The 17,740-nt window shown below is 40.3% G+C and overlaps 1 protein-coding gene across 2 annotated transcripts in view; it reads left to right on the plus strand.

Moving 5' to 3' along the window:
- The first annotated feature begins 1,367 nt into the window (after positions 1–1,367).
- MRPS9 (mitochondrial ribosomal protein S9) overlaps positions 1,368–17,740 on the plus strand; it is a 33,522-nt gene continuing 17,149 nt past the window's right edge. The window contains exons 1-4 of one of the 2 annotated variants that reach the window (XM_031605178.2): positions 1,368–1,538; positions 7,641–7,820; positions 16,018–16,080; positions 16,176–16,206. In XM_031605178.2, coding sequence (XP_031461038.1) covers positions 1,455–1,538; positions 7,641–7,820; positions 16,018–16,080; positions 16,176–16,206 — 358 coding nt within the window. In that variant the 5' untranslated portion in view covers positions 1,368–1,454. The remainder of the gene's footprint in view (positions 1,539–7,640; positions 7,821–16,017; positions 16,081–16,175; positions 16,207–17,740) is intronic. The other variant, XM_090127953.1, reaches the window with a different exon arrangement.

The following is a 17,740-nucleotide window of genomic DNA, read 5'->3' on the forward strand; positions in this document are numbered from 1 at the left end:
ATACACTCTCATGTCCTTGAAAACGTGTTTTGGACTGCAGTAGCATTTGGTTTTATTTCCCAGTAGGCATAGGAGTAGATAGACTTAAGGCAAGGAGGGAGCTGGATTGACATCAACTAGCTACAAAGTACAGGTAGCCAATATTGTATAGGCGTCAGTGCTCTTTGGATTTTACTGACAATTAATTGCATGTAGAGAATTAAAGCAGTTCACTTCAGTGGTGCTTTGCTTCTAGGCAGCTGGCAGAGAGGCGATGATTATTTGGCTTGGTGAGGACTGAGGAACTTCTCCATCCCCAAGCAAGGGGGCAACAGGTGGCAGATGAGACTTGCTATGAACCTTCAAAAGGCTGCACCACTCTACCCTTCAGCTCCTCCAGGGGGTCAAGTAGGACTGTGACCCCAACCCAACTTCATTTTAGTCTCACTTGGAGAAACAGCTGCTCACCAAGTGCAATCCATATGCACTTTGTGAATGAGAGCTGGCTGTCGTTCCCAGTGCTTGGTCAGCTGTGCACAGAAGAGAGCCACTTCACTTTCCTTTGGTGCAGTATTCATAGTAGCTGCTTATACGTATCCATGTCAATAAAAATACTGATGGTGTCACTTTCACGGCTGGTGACCTAGGGAATAAATACACCTTTCCAGTTGGTTTCTCCTTGGCCTCCCTGCACAAGTGATTTCCCTCGCCCACTGCCAGTTTTCTTACACTCTCTTTTAAATCCCTGGAAAGAAATCATACTTACAATCGAGTAGGAGGATGCAAAGCCACCAGTGGATATGAGAAAAGAAAAACAAACCTGGAAAAGCTGAATTTGCTTCCAGAACATCTTCTCAAATAATAAGTGCAAAAGTCTAGAAAACAACTTTTTTTTTTTTTTTTTAAACACAAATTTTAATTCATTTCCACTTTTCCTGCGGCATAAAACACAACCACCCAAATCCAAGCACTTGAGGTGCATACATATGAACCTTAAGGATATGCTGAAATAAAACCTTTTTGCTTCAGCTTCTATCAGCAGTAGGGTAGTACCTAACCTGACACAGCTCTCAGCACCGCCTGCTCCACCAGGAGCCTGATGACGCGCACCTCACAGAACAGGCGCACCCACTCACAACCTCTAAGGGTTACACGCACCATAAACCATTTCCTAACTCCCAGCTGCCCCTCCCCTGACAGCTCCATGCTGTTCCCTCGGGCCTGTCGCTGTCACACAGAGCCCAGAGCTGAGCGCACTAAGGCGCTTCAGCCACTCCACGTTCACACAACAACCACCGCGCACCCGAAATCCAGCGCCCCCATCCTCCCCGCCCCCAGCGCTCCTCAGCACCGCCCGCTCACGGCGCGAAACAGCGCGCAGGCGCAGCCCCGCCTCATCCTTCCCGCCAATCGCCGGCTCTGGGGCCTACTGCGGGCTGCGCCGCACTGGGCCGTCCCGTCCCCCAGCAGCGGGCATGGCGGTGGTGGCGGCGGGGCGCGTGTTGCGACTGGGCGGCCGGTGGAGCGCGGTGGCGGCGTCGGGCGGGCCCAGCGCCCAGGTGAGAGCCGCCCGGGCACCGCGTGGCGGCCTGAAGGGGAGCGGGAGGCCTGAGCCGCGCGGGAGCCTGCGTGCGTGCGTGCATTCGCCCCGCTGAGAGGGCTCGGAAGAAGGGTTGGTTGCGGAGCGTATGTTTTTCGTCGTGAAGTTAAAAGTGTAAGGGGAGGCTTGGTGTGGTGTGTGTGCGGACAGAACTAGCAGGGCCGGGCTGTAGCCCACGGCCGTCCACAAAAACAGAGCAGTGTGAGAGTAATTAACAAACAGCGTTATGTTTGGTGAGCGCGTGAGTGGTTATGGAATCTCCGAATCCCTGTAGTGTGGAGGGAATTGCTCTCCAGAAATGAGGTAGCTGCTGTTTGAGCAGAACCAACCACTTGTTCTGGTGGACATTGGTTTTCAGCTGCTGTCGGTGCAGCGGGCAGCCGTGGTGTTGCAGCAGTATTGGATATATGCATTCCAGCAGTGGCCAACAAGGCAAGCTGGTAACAATCCCAAGCAGCAAACCATGTGAGCTGAGAATCTGTTTGGTGACTGAACGAAACCCCGAGTAGCAGGAGAGAGATGCAGTAAGTAAATAAGAGGTAATGATGGAAGGGGCAATTGGAACTATGTGATACTGCTGAATTGCGGATGAGCTTTATGTATTGGAGCACCTCCCCTGTGAGGACAGGCTGAAGGAGCTGGGCTTGTTCAGCCTGGAGAAAAGAAGGCTGCAGGGGTGACCTCACTGCAGCCTTTCAGTACCTAAAGGGAGCCTACAAACAGGAGGGGAATCAACTCTTTGAAAGGGTGAGTGACAGCAGGACAAGGGGAAATGGTTTTAAGCTGAGGGAAGGGAGATTTAGGTTGGACGTCAGGGGGAAGTTCTTTACAGAGAGAGTGGTGAGGTGCTGGAACAGGCTGCCCAGAGAGGTTGTGGATGCCCCGTCCCTGGAGGTGTTCAAGGCCAGATTGGATGGGGCCCTGAGCAGCCTGGTCTAGCATTAGGTGGGATGATTGGTGGCCCTGCGTGTGGCAGGGGGGTTGGAGATTCATGATCCTTGAGGTCCCTTCCAACCCTGGCAATTCTGTGATTAGGGATGAAGACCTGGTTGGTTCCTTACGCAGAAATATACTGAAGGCGGAAATATACTGAAGTTGCCTGGAAACTGAGAAAAAAACTGAAAAAGTCCTAGTGCTTGATCACAGTGCTCATTTGGAGGAGTTTGTGTGATTTTGGTTATCCTACATCACAGTTATGACTGACAGTGGTGTGGCATTTCTGGGCAGGCACCTGCTTGAGTTTGAGCTGAGAACTCTGTACCATAAGTGAGGAAATAGTCTTGAAGAAGTGACTGTAGAAAACAGGGCTGGAAGGGGCTTTCACTGATGACCTGTCTGATTCTCTCTGCCAAAGGTGGGATCTGTACCTGAGCCCAGAGCTATAATCTTATCATCCTGCAAATATCTGACCTAAAGGGTGCAAAAGGAACTAAGGGGACACGGAGCCCAGGCAATTTGAAAGGTTCTTATGTTGTTAACCTAAAGAACAGTTTGGTGAGGATGTTCTGAGTATGAAGCACTTACGTGTGTACAGAAAGCACCTCATGGAACTCAAAAGAAAATTCCAGTGAACTCTATCAAGAATCTGTATTGGAAAATGGTCAAACTTTGTTTCTTTCTATCATTCCTGTTGTGGTTGTGTAGTTTTTTTTTCTTAGCAGAAGAGTTCAGAGTACCATGTGTGCTCTTACTTTTGATCAGGTCTGGCACTGTGTATGAATTTCTGTGGATCATGTATGTGGTGATATCAGAAATATAATACCACTTTGTCCTGCCAGCAGAGAATGTAAAACCAGAATGCGTGACCTCCATGTGTATAAGAACAAATCTCCAGCACAGTGTGGCTTCAAGAAATGGCTGGGCACGAAATAGACATTGGTTGTAACACTGTGGATGTTAGGCTACTTATCATGCTGTGCTTGAGAAATGGTTTGTCATTGCATATTGGCCTCAGTATTTTGGGAGATTTTGGAACTGCATGCTAAGAATGGAGTAGCTTTCTGTGCAGTTGCTAGCCAAGATAGAGTTGAAAAGCCTGCTGGTATTTTATAGTTTATACCCCAAATCCACTAGATCTAAATCCTTGCCTCTATTACGCGGGTTTGATGTTTACCCTGCATCTCTACATTTATTTTATACATATATTTTAATAATACATATTATACAAATATATATAAATACAATATATAAAAATACATATGTATATAAATGCAAATACATATATTTTATAGTATACAGTACAAGTGAAGCCTAATAAATAGATTTAGTCAAATAAGCAAAAGTAGATTCTGTGGGTGGGAGAAATGTGGTTTTAGTTACCTTGAAGAGAGAATTCAATTAGGGAGAAGTTTCTTCTGATTAAATACTTTGGCAAGTCTTTTATTAAAGTAATATAAAATTACTTCAACGTGTTTAATGACATCTTGTGATACTTCCTGACGTGTTTCACAAAATGCTTATTAAAACACAAACCTGATACTGATTTACCTATTTAATTTGTAGGCCAACTGGAATCTGAGACTTTGTAAATGTCATTTAACTAAATGAATTAAAACATTTCATAAAACATCACACTTGAAAGCAAAAAGCTCACATGCTCATTCTGTATGATAACTACATATTGCATGCTTTGTTTTGTGCAAGGCATGACTGAAGAACTGCTGTTTACATCTTGCTTGACTATGCTACCAGTAACTGGAGCCATGGACACAGGGCAGCTCTGTTCCTGCATGCTGTGTGGTTATACAGCTCTAACCGTGCATAAGCGTTGATAAGATCCCCTCTATCCCGGTTCTCTCAACCATTCCTCATAAGGGAGATGCTCTAAGCCTTTGATCATCTTTGTAGCTCTTTTTTTTTTTTTTTTTTTTGTTCTTAACGTAGAATCATAGAATAGTGCAGGTTGGAAGAGACCGTAAAGATCACTGAGTCCAACCGCAACCTAACCATACTACGCTAACTCTAACAACCCTCTTCTAAATCATGTCCCTGAGCACCACATCCAAATGGATTTTAAACACATCCAGTGATGGTGACTCAACCACCTCCCTGGGGAGCCTATTCCAGTGCTTAACAACCCCTTCTGTAAATAAGTGTTTCCTGATATCCAATCTAAACTTATCCCAGTACAACTTAAGGCCATTTCCCCTCATCCTGTCACCAGTGAGAAGAGACCAGCCCCGCTCTCACTGTAAGTACCTTCCAGATATTGGAGGAGAGCAGTAAGGTCTCCCCTCAGCCTCCTTTTCCCCAGACTAAACAGCCCCGGTTCCTTCAATCTCTCCTCATAGGCCGTATTCTCCAAGCCCTTCACAAACCTTGTTGCCCTTCTCTGGAGCTGCTCCAGCACCTCCATGTCCTTTCTGTACTGAGGTGCCCAAAACTGAACACAGTACTCGAGGTGAGGCCTCACCAGTACCAAGTCCGGGGACAGGATGACTTCCCTAGTCCTGCTCACCACACTCACCAGAGAAGCCAAATTCATGGGACAGTAGTTAAAAAAACAACAACAAACCAAACAAAAAAAAAAAAGCCCCCCCAGAAATAAAAACAACAACTCCTGGTTACATCTCTTAGGGTGGTCAACTTGGAGTTGTCTGAAAATTGTTTTTTGTTGTGGGTTTTTTTTTTTTTGAAGCTACATAATTCTACATAAGCTAATTTTTCTATGTGTTTACTGTCTCCCAGGAAAATAGGGATTTGTGAAACTGTCTGAATGCTGGGTTGTTTGGGGAGGAGTTGATTAGGATCTGTGTCCAGAAGCAAAGGCTTTCCATTCTCTTCTACTCTACTAGAACTGCCTACTAATTCAGGAGTACTGGCAGTAACCTGTGTTATTTAAAAGCTGTGAGGTTGCTGTTTGCAGTAATGCTCCATGAAATGTGAAATGAGTAAATGCAAACCTGTATAGTTTCCTCTGGAAAGTTGAGAAGTGTGCTTTTTTTGACAGAAATGCCAGAAGCATCTGGTGCTACTTTGCAGTTCTTGCCTGTATTGCCCATGAAATAGTGCTCTTATCCCAGAAGAGGTTCCCAATACAATAGATACTGATTTGCATAAGAGGCTGTTTTCTAATTATGAACAGTTTGTGTGTCCAGGGACTTTTGATTAGCGATGAATTGAAACTAGGGAAGAATATGAATAGCTTGAGGGAAGAAGGACAAAAATGAGAAAATTACAATAGAAATTGACAGGAATAAGATGAAAGCAGTCTTTTTAAAATGTCCTGTTTAAAGCATAGGAGAGAGAAAGCAATTTTGGGCTGAGTAATATGGAATCATGTGTTCATTAACAAGAATTACAAGTAATTAATTACTATTACGACAAGTAAGAGGATGAATTGAATTCTTTCCTGAGGAGTGACTAGGAGAAGAGTAGGTAATATGCAAAGAAACCTTATTGCTTTCTTAGGATGTCAACAGAGTCTTGTTGGTGGAAGCTGTATATTTAAAATCTTTATATATATATATATGTGTGTGTGCGTGTGTGTATATGTATATATATAATTCTATATATGTAAACATAAACTCACAGAAAACATTCCTTATTTGTTTATTTTTCTAAAGGAGCAAACCAGATTTGGCACTATGTATGATGCTTATAAACCATGGAGAAAATAAGGCAACAACACTCTGCCATGGAGCTGTTTTTAAGCCCTCTGTGGCCAGTGTACATTTATGTGTTTATGTCTTTGTGGTTGTAGCCAGGCTTAAGATTGCTACTGTATTCATATTAGTTTTAGGAAGAAAGCATTTTAAGCTATTCATATTACTTAACTTGGAATGATCAAATCGGTCAGAATGGTCAGCGTGTCCAAATTGTGATTTACGGAAGGCTGTTTCTGTAACTGAGAGGATGTTTAGTTGTTTTGGTTGCTAGGTTTATTCTGTTCTTCATAATAAGGCTATTAATTCATTTTGTTATGCGTGTTTGGGTTTTAATGTTTCATGAAAGGTAGACTGAGGCTGCAGCACCAGAAGTGGAGATAGTTTAATTACTTGCTGAAAGAAATCAAGGTAAAGAGGGGGGCTCTTCTTCTTTCTCCCACTTCAACCACCTCCTGTTAGCTTCGGCACTCAGGAGAGCCATTTTGGGATCTCTCACACTAGCTCAGCAGAGAGCTCCCTGCTCTTTGGCAGGGCACAGAAATTTCAGTAGTCTGCCAGAGCCCTAGAGCTGCAGAGAACTTTGTCTCTCCAAAGCTGGCATTAGCAAAATAATGCACACTACTGGCACTAAGCTGAAACTGAAACATTGCAGCCCTGTCAATGAAGCTCCTGTTCCTCTGGCAGAAGGCTTAATTGAAATTAGTCATCATAGTTTCTGATTGTCTTGATTAAAAGAAAAGCTTATCTGTCAGTCTTTGTGGGAGACAAATATGTGTCCCTGGAGTTTTGATTCCTGAGCTGGAGCCGTGCTCGGTAGTAGCTGCTGATGAGAATCATCCTGCTTTGTTTCCTCATCGTTCCACCAGAAGCAGTGAACGAACCTTCTGGCACTGAGCAAGGAAGGAGTAATTCATACTGTGCCACAGGACACAGGGTAACCAGCCTGTTTCCAAAAGCTGTTAGAGGGCTGCCCTGTAGATTCTTTTCATACTTTGTTATGGAGTGCCTTTAGGTGAATGCAAAACCTGCTTATGTGCTGATAGATATATGTACAAATGAAGACTGCATCTTTTGATCAATGCCGTGTTTTGCTTTTGCTGGATGTTCCTAATATGTAATATTGCATTTCTTTCCATCGGAAAAATCTGACTAAATTAAAAAAAAAAAAAAAACACAAAAAACACAAACTTGAAAGGCGGGTGCAAAAATACAGATATTTGATTGTGATGTGTGAAAATGTTCAACTTTTAGAATGTTTTTCTGTTCTTGGGCATTAAGCAATTGAAAGAAAATGGTTTCATGAGTGTAACTGCATTTGCTAATTTACTACAGTAGTGTGTTGAGTCCTGTTATAAGTAAGCAATAAGCATGACTTGTTTTACTGTTGATTTTATTTAAAGCTCACTATGCTAAAAATATAAAAATAAATCTCACTTCTTTTCTGTTTTTGTTAGGCATTGAGGCTAATCTATACCACCACAGCTGCATGGAGTAAAAATGTAGCAGCCTCAGGACCTGAAAAATACACAGAGGCATTTATTAAGAAACAAATTGAAGAGTTCGACCTAGGAAAGAGACATTTAGCCAACATGATGGGAGAGGATCCAGAAACTTTTACCCAAGAGGATATTGATGTAAGTGCGGTTGCTCTGTTGGAGAAGTAATTTACTGTAGAGTTTCAGATATTGAAAGCACTTTACTTCAGCATGAGCCCCTCAGCTCTCTGTGATTTTTAATCAAACTGTCAGAATAAGAAAGACTACTACTGTATGTTGCAAACATTGCAACTGTGACTGTGAATAGAGATTCTACTCATGCTACCGTGTGAGGTCAGACATCACAGTATAGAGCTGTGTATACCATATCTTGCGAAAGCACAGTGGGTTCTTTTTAAAAGTACTAATGGATAATCCCCTTGATCTGAGGTTATAAGAGGCCCTGCAAAGGTTTGTGTAGCTCTTTGGAACATTTAACCACAATTTGACCTGCTGTGTATATTTAGGTTGGGTTTTCTTGTGTGATACTCTGGTTGCTGGTAATGCCAATTAAGTTTTATGGAATATTTTACAAGTAACCCCCTGGTTTAGCTTAGAGATTCTAATAAAGACCTGTATCTAGGGCTCATATTAGTATCTCAAAGCATATTATTTTATTGCCATTCTCTCTGACAGCTGATAGGTGGGTGGCCTCTTCTTTCTCTGTGCCATTTAACTTACGTATAGATACGCTGTCTTTCACATAAATAAATAAAAATTGACATCCAACTAGGACTTCACTTCCATCATTTCTATCTTATTTTACCACACATCAGAGGTAGTGAAGAGAAATGTCATTTGGTGACATTCTGTGGTAGGTGAAGCTGCATGTTGCTTTTTCTGCACAGCAGCAACATTGTTACTAAAGCTGTGGCAGCGCAGTATATCAGTGGTGTCCCTAGGGTGGATGTGTGCTGGAAGAGGTATATGTGGTTTTGTTTTTTTCAGGGGAAGGGGATTGTTTTGCTCATATGGTTTTGTCACCTTTCTGTGGCAAATTCTGTTAGCATAGCTGTTTCTGTGTAAGAGGTCTTGATAGCCTGCTTATGCCAAGGAAGAACTACACCTGTAGGTGGTGATGGAGGGTGATATCAACTGCATTTGACAGAGAGGCTTTAAAATGAAGTTCATAAAATTTCTCTGAGAATAGATGACAAAGTAGAAAAGAATGAAGTTTAATGGCCTGCTGAGAAAAAAGGTTGAAGTGAGACTTGAGTCTCATCAGGTATCAGAAAATTCATAAGGGAAACTTGTCTTCAAGTCAGAAATCATAGAAAATCAAGCTTTATGAGTACAAAGCTTAACTACCTTAATGGTAGTTAAGGTCCTATCAACAGTGAAGATTATCAGTCAAGGAGGCATTTGGATCAGAATTAGTAGTGTCGTGCTTTACACTGTCTTTCTTGCTTTTCAACAGATTACAGAATCTCCTTTTCTGCATTTTTCTGATTTTTTTTTTTTCCCTACCTTTAATGATGCTTATGTTACAGGAAAGTAATTAAAGAGTATTGACGTGCAAATCTACCACTACAAAGGCCTCTCTACTACAATATCATAGAATCTTTAGAGTTGGAAGAGACCTATAAATGTCATCTAGCCCAGCTCCCCTGCAATGGACAGGAACACCTGGAGATAGATCAGGTTGCTCAGAGCCTGGTCCAGTCTTAGCTTGAATGTCTCCAAGGATGGGGCTTCCACTACCTCTCCAGGCAACCTGTGGCAGTGCCTCACCACTCGTACTATATAAAAAAAAAGCTTATTCCTTATGTGCAATCTAAATTTCCCTTCTTCAGTTTGAAACGACTCCACCTTGTCCCATCACAACAGATCCTGCTTAAGAGCCTGTACCTTTCTTTCTTATAGCCTCCCTTTAGGTACTGAAAGGCTGCTCTCGGGTCTCTCCGGAGCCTTCTTCTCCAGGTTGAACGGCCCCAGCTCTCTCAGGCTGTCTTTGAAGGGAAGGTGTTCCATTCCTTGGATCATTTTTGTGTCCCTCCTCTGGACACAGTCCAACAGGTCCACATTTCTCTTGTACTGAGGGCTCCATATCAGGATGCAGTACTTCAGGTGAGGCCTTATCAGCACAGAGTAGAGGGACAGGATCACCTCCCTCAGCCTGCTAGCCACACTTCTTTTGATGCAGCCTGGGATACAGTTGGCTTTCTGGGCTGTGGGGGTGCATTACTGGCTCATGTCCAGCTTGCCATCCACCTGTACCTCCAGGTCCTTCTTTTCAGGGCTGTGCTCCATCCTTACGTCCCCCAGCTTGTAGTGATTGCAGGGGTTGCTACAACCCAGGTGCAAGACCTTGCCTTGGATATATTGAACCTCATGAGGTTCACCTGGGTCCCTCTGAATTGCATGCCATCCCTCTGGTGTGTCGACCACGCCACACAGCTTGGTGTCTTCTGCAAACTTGCTGAGGGTGCACTTGATCCACTGTCGTTGATGAAGATCTCTGCACTGCTTGCAGTACTGACCCCCAGGGGACACCACTCATCACCAGTTACCAACTAGACATGGAACCATTGTCCACCACTCTTTGGGTACAGTCTCACAACCTATTCCTTGTCCATTGAACAGCCCACCCATCAAATCAATATTTTTTCCATGTGGAGAGAAGTATGTTATGGGGCACAGTGTCAAAGGTCTTACTGAAATCTGGATAGATGATATCAGTGGCTCACTGTGGTGCTGCTCCTGATAGTTTAGTTAGTTTGCCTGAGAGGTTAAGGGTAAGCGCATTAACTTTCCTTCTCTTGATAGTCTAGCGGAAAGGCTGTCAGGCAGCAAGACTGGAAGTGGAAAATGAGCATGTATAGGTAGCAATTTCTTCTGTATGAATCTACAGCACTGTGATCACTTGCACAAAATTAACTGAGCTCTATAATTAGTAAATGCAGTGCATGAGGCTAGTATGTGACTGCTTTGCAGACTCTATTTCTGAAAAGATGAAGAAGTGAATCCAAAAGTGCAGTGTTTTGTTTAGTGATACCAAGTGTCTGTGGTGCATATTTAATTTCTTCATATTACATCAGGTGTTGGAAAATACTTAGTGTATAATGGTGTCTGCTATGCATAATTAAATTACTGTTATAAAAATATAAAAGCTGCTTAAGCACTGGCAGGAGAATTACCAAGCTTTACATTTTAAACAGTAATAATTCTTACTGATGAGTGCTTACGTACCTCCATGTCTTCTACTGTTAATCAGGCTGTGCTGTGTAGTTCAAAAGTAGGCATCATAGGATTCTGTCCTTCAGTGGAGTTTTAGGTGTAGTTTAATAAAAGCTAAACCTTATGAAGTTTTAAACCGGAAAATAGGTTGACTTACTTGTTAATCCTTCTCCTGGATGTTGTGGAAGCAGAATTGCCTCTTATTGATGCTTTTATTTAGGAATGAAAAGTTAAGCTGTGCGTTACAACTTTATTTCTGGAGGGGGGAAAAAAAAAATCCAGCAAATTGATGTATAACTCTGCAGAAGTCTACGAATTGCTTTTTAATTGGTATTATAGACCTCGCTCTGAAGCTGAGATGTTTTATTCTCCTATGTGTGAATATGTGGTATGAGGTTTCTCTAATTGATTTGCTTTGCCCATTCCATTTGATGTATCATTTTTCACAATATTTCATAATTTGTGCTCATTTCTAATGAACAGAGTCGTTAGGACAGGCATGTCTAAGTGCAACTGACAGCTAACATTAGGTGCCAGATGCAGTTTATAAAGCTATGTAGAACTGCAGAGAACAGTTTAAATAAATTAGCACCTGTACATTAGTCTCACTTGCTGGTAATTTATAAGCGAATCAGTAGAGATGACATTTAGGTACGTCATTGATCAAGTTAACAGCTGCATACCCACTGCCCAGCTGGGATACCTAATTAATAGAGATTGCAGTCCTGACCTAGTGCTTTTCCCTGATTGAGTCTGTAATCCTTTTATTTTTGATTTAACTTCCTTACGATTATAGTAAACAGCCCACTTTCATTTTCCACTGTCAGTCCTGTGATATTCCACTTTAAAGACCAGAAACCTAAGTAAGATTAATATAAGAAAAGCATCTTAATCTCCTTGACCTATTTATATGATATGTCAGTATTTTTATTATTCATTTCTGTGCAATCGCTAAATGCTCTCTGAGATATGAGTTCATCAGGAACTTTCCCCATAAGTTAGTAAAACTTGAAGGCTAGAAATGTGTTAATTTTCTTCTGCTGTCTGCCATATGACCTAGTAGGTTGTTGCGATGAAGATAGTTGGAAGAATTTTAGACTAAAATAGACACTTCTTCCTAAGTATATTCAGTTGCATATATGTTGTTGCAAAAGTACCGGTAAGGTTCTTTACAATGAAAACGTTATACAAGTGAGAAGCTTCATTCCTTAGAGGGTGTAGTTTCTTTCAATGAGTTAAGACTTCACTAATGGATTAAAAAAAAAAAAGTGATATTTAGCTGTGTTTCAAAATGGCTCAGAGCATCTGATTTCTAAGTAACCTTCAAATTTTAGCAACTCAGATTGTGAGAAATAAGTGAATATTAACATATGTGAAATGTCAGAAACGTTACTCAGAACCAAATATGTTTTTGAACTTTCATTTAGTTAGCTGCAAGAACATGATGTCCAGTGTTGTCCTTACCAGAAATACTGGATTTGTATTTTTTTTTTTAAATAGTTGAAGCTAGAATACTTTTAACTGGAAATTCTCAATATTAGATGCTGAAAACTTTTAAAGAATACTGCTAATATTGTTAATAGTCATTCCAGCAAACATGTAAGTTTGAGAAGTGGTGAAGCTCAGTGCTTAAGTAATGTGGTTCAAGACCTGGAGACTTCCAGCAGTCCAGGTTTTAGAAGAATAGTGGATCTCATGTGAGGAGTAGAAGCCAGAAAGCTTCTGCTCAGACTTTCTTTTAAAATGCTGTGACATGAAATGTCACTTCTCAAGTCAGCATTCTGATTATTGAAACTATTTAAAAGAGAATGTGCTGTATTCTTCAGCCCTCTATGCCAAAGAGGATGTTGTTCTGAGTTGACTATCCTTACCTGGGATTTGAGCAATGAAAGTTAGAGTGGGATGTTTTGTGTTTTAGCTGTGGAGTCAAGAAAAGTGTGTGGGAAGACACTTGGGCCAGGTGAATTTGCCCTGCCAAACCTCTCTTCTCTACATGGGTAATTGACAGATTGGACTGGCTCACTGTCTCTGCTCAACCCCGTTATGACTCCATCAGTTCTGTCTGATTAAAGTATCAAATTCTTAATTTCTCAAGTTATTGACAAAATAACAAAAGTAAGAAGAACGAAACAAACAACCTTTACTGACCCAGTGGAACCTCTTTAACTCAAAACTATGATCTCTGAGTTTTAGATAGTGAACAAAACGTTGGCTTGCAGGCAGAAAAAGCAGAAAGAATCAGGAGTCAGCACATGCAAGGTACACAATAAAGGGGGAAGATGAAGGTGGAACAGATACACTGAATTTGCAAAACACACTACATACAGTGCTGGGCAGCTTATTTAATAAATTCTTTTGCATGTAATTTGTTTGAAGGATTGCCAGGTACAAATTTTTTTTAATATGGATAGAGGCTTGTTCTCATTATGCCTACTGGCTTGAATTCAGACTGGAAGGGAAATACATTGTGGTCCTGTAGCAGTATCCTGAATCATCTGGTATCTCCACAAGTGCTGATAAAGCGGGATTCCTTTCCTTTGGTAAAAAATGTTAAGTTTATCAACATGGTGTAAGAAATATCTGCAGTAAACCATCGTAATACTAGAGTGTTAATTGTGAGCTGCCATGTTTTGACAGTATGACTGCAGAGATTGTCATTTTCTTGGGAAATAAAACAACAGTATGGTTTAACAAATTTGAAGTAGCAGCCCAGAATTTGTGGAGGTTAGAGTGGGATTAATGAGCATTACCTACCTGAAATGATGGCCTAAGGAAAGCTGTTCTTGGTCAAATTTAGTAAAAATTGAGGACGCAGCTATTTAACAACAAGAAACTCCTTTGAATAAAGGACAACAAGACTTCATCTGGGGTCTTTTGCATCCCAGTAGAGACAAATATCTCTCCTTGATTTAATTTCCATTAAAAGGGTGAATGCAGTAAGACTGTTCATTTTGACGGGGGAAAAAAAACAGCAACACCAACAAAACAGGGAATCTGCAAAGTAGAAAAATTGTTCCTTGGCTATTTGTGTGGAGAGATGAAAGTAGATGTTAAGATTACTTAATGCAGGGTTTGTTTATGGTTTAGCCTGAAAGACATGATTATACACTTGCAATGTAAGATACATTTTCAAGACATAATGTATCTCAGCTGACAGTTGCTCTTCCTTATAAATGGTGGATTGTTATAAAGCTTTTATTAAGGTGCTGTAGTTACAGTAACTGTTTTGATTGGGATTCTGTAATACAGACGCCTGTATAAAGTCTACCTCTTAAATACACAGTCAGTCTCAGAATCCTGTAATCGATTCTTTTAATATATTATATAATGTGTTTGTTTAACATCATTTGGCTCACAGCGGATTTCTCTATTGTCATCATAATTAATCCCCATTTGTTCATAAATAGGTGTTCACCTACTGTGTGTATGCATAAAATGCCCATTGACTAACAAATGGGAATACAGTAGTCACTAAGAGAAACAAAATTACCATTTCATAAAATCAAGTTAAGCCTTTTGTTTGCTTCGGAATTCTCAAAATTTCTGTTCAGAATACCAGTAGGGGATTAATGAAAGTAATAGGTTAGGTCCTTCTACACTCTGCGTATTAAATCCGTTGAAGCACTGACAAACTGCTCCATATCCATGGAAAAAATTATCAGCAAATAATAGCCCTTAGGTTGCCTAATGGACATTTTTCTTAGAATAAGTTATTTTAACTGAGATTAAATTGTAATTTTACTGTTCCTTACTGCCTAACTGATATACAACTGGGTCTATAGCCAGAGATTTATTCAGTCCATGTTATCAAACAAAAGATTTCTATCTCAAGTTCTGCTACCCACTGTGTGAAGTTTGCCATGCTTGCCAGAGCCCTGCATCTGGGGGGTTTTGATGGTTAGCTTTGCCTTTTTAGTTTTCAAAACAAATGGGAATAAACAGCTGTCATGTTTAATCAGCTTTCCTTCCTTGGAGACCTTCTAAAGCCACCTGGACATGGCTCTGGGCAGCCTCCTCTGAGTGGCCCTGAGCTGGGGTTGGACCAGTTGACCTCCAGAGGTCTCTTCCAACCCCAGCCTTTCTGTAAATCAAAAATGCACATGTATGTTTCAGTTGCATTGAGTAGGGATGGCAAGATGGTTTTGAACAGATACATCCCATTGGGCTTAACCCTGCTTTGCTTTCCATTTTACCAGAGTGATTTGGAATTTTATTGGAGGCAAATAATCATGGCTTTATATATCACAGGAATAGCAGAATGTTGGTGAAGTAAAAGCAAATGATGCATCTTGTGCTGTTATTAATAAGAACTGTGGTAGTTCACAAGTGTATGATGTAATATTCTAAATTGTTACAGCAAACCCTTAGGTATCTTTAAGGTGAGATAATCAACCTTTTAAAAAAAGGAAAACGGGCTTGAGGAGTCTGACTTCTCTGCGCTATTAGTATAATTTCAGCAAAGATTGCAGTGATTCACAGTTGTTTGAAAATGCAGTGTTCAGTGAAATGCTTTATTAAGTTACATAAAATATCTCATACTGCCACAAGCATTGCTTTTGGACTTCAGGAAACTGAGCCTGTACAAACTGAGGTTCCGAATGTGCAAACCTATGCTGTGTCCAGTTGTTTTATATTTGAATAAATAAAATGTTCATGCTCAGTCTATTAGTAGGCACTATTCACAAGCGCTGATAGTTTCAGAAAGATGAATTAAATGTTTTAATTTCCTGTATTTGTTTTGGTTTCCTGTATTTATTTTCCTCTAATTGCAGCATTCCAAGATTTAGGAAAACAGTGTTGCATTTACTTGTTAGAAAGGTAGGCTTTGCACTTGAGTAGTTCTGGTAAGTGATGACAAATGTATATTGCAAAAACCAAAACTTTGCAGAAGAAGGTTCACTTATTCTGATGTGTTAGATTGCAACTGTCACAATGAGATTTTACTTTTCCCGAGGATTCCTGAGGAAGTTTTTTTTAGCACAGCAGATACACAGAGTAATCTTTGTTACTGACGTGCTTATATGTGTGCAGCAGTTCTATTTTACTTACAACAAAGAACCTAAGTAGTGTTTTGATGCTGCTTTTATGGAAAAATTACATATGTGATCTCTGTTTTCAGAGAGCTATTGCCTATCTCTTTCCTTCGGGCTTATTCGACAAACGAGCCAGGCCAATGATGAAGGTAGGATTTTTTGTTGCCTTCTTGAATAACTGTAGCATGACATTTCAAGTAACTCTTTTCCTTTTGATGATACTGCTTTATTTATTTATTTGCAGCATCCCACTGAAATTTTTCCAGAACAGAGGAGTAAGTGTTCATGATTCTGTATTTATTTATAAGTATTATAAGTTTGTTGCGTGTTTAAAATGCCTTTCATAGATTTATTCTTATGAGGAACAATGGGTGTGACTTGGGAGGGGGTGTTACTAATGAGCAGTACTATAAAAAAGCTGATCTGGTACTATAGCTTTTTGGATTTAAAAAAATACTTTTGGACTTTGGTCTTTTTAGGCACTTGTGAACTGACTATAGATCAATGTTTTTCTCTGTTTAAAAATAAACAGTATGTAGAATGACGTGCAGAGACCGCTGAAGTTGCAGGAAAACCTTTTGTTATATTCAGTAGCTTTTTTGACAGTGCTGTCTATCACATCCATAAAAGATTCGTTAATGCTATTTTAAACCAAAAGCTTTCTTGCTAACTTTAGTGCTATAAAAGCAGAGAAATTAAGCCTTGTAATTGTCATTTGAGAGATTAGAGAGTAGTGTGAGTGTAAACTCACCCCATTATGTCCTATTTTTTACCTGGAAGTTGTAACTCTGCATTTAATCCATATTCTTCGGTTTTCCTTCCTGAGGCACCTTAGGAAGTCTTGGTTGTATCAGTGACATGGCAGTGTGTTGCTCGGTGAGAACCTGATTGAAATCACCGAATTAATTTTATAAAGAATACTTAAAAGATATTGCTGTTCGTTTTATTTTCCTGACATTTAAAATGAACTAGTAGCATGGGTATGGAATTCTTTACTCACTGAACTATTAAGTCATATATATATATATATATATATATATATATATATATATATATATATATATATATATTATATTTCTGAGTACCAGCAAAATCCTACCATTTTCTTTCCTTCCTTTTACTGTACCTGGAGTCAGTAGATTCTTGATGCTTCGGGGGTTTTGTGCGTCTTCTGGAAAGGTGTCACTTTGCCAGAAATCATGGATGTCAGCTATCAAACAGTAACATGCATTAATTTCTATCTAACCCCTTACATGAAAGGATAAGACAGTTAATCATGCTATTTTAAAATCCAGGGGCTGTTTATGGTAGAACTAAGCTACTACTGTGTTCTTTCAGGACCAAAGAATTCATTGAGTTGCTAACTCTGCCCTAAGAAGTGTATGAGCCAATTAATATGAATCTATGTGTCTTAAAAATAGCACTTCTCAATATACTTTTTTTTAAAGGCAGTGTTGCTTGACTGTCTGCTCATTATGTCATTAAGAATTTTAAGTACAAAGCCATAAATTTATCCTTCAGAATGTGTCCTGGATAGTCATTTCTACTAAATATGCTTTTGTAGCCACATAAATGGAAATTCATACGTTCCCTAGTAGTATGTGTGGGTAAAAGACCCCTCTATTTTTTCTGTCCTTGTAAAATTTGCACCTTTGCATTGCACTTCTGTTGTATTCTTACCTAATGTTCGAATGCAGTGCATAGCATCCTTATCCAATATTACCCATCCAAGACAGGTTGATGGAGTCTTATCTTTGTAGCTTATAGATTGTTTCCTGTGAACTTTACTGGATAAAATGGCTGGAAATT

The sequence above is a fragment of the Phasianus colchicus genome, chromosome 1 (assembly GCF_987193195.1).
Source record: "Phasianus colchicus chromosome 1, bPhaCol1.hap1.1, whole genome shotgun sequence".
Taxonomy (NCBI): Eukaryota; Metazoa; Chordata; class Aves; order Galliformes; family Phasianidae; genus Phasianus; species Phasianus colchicus.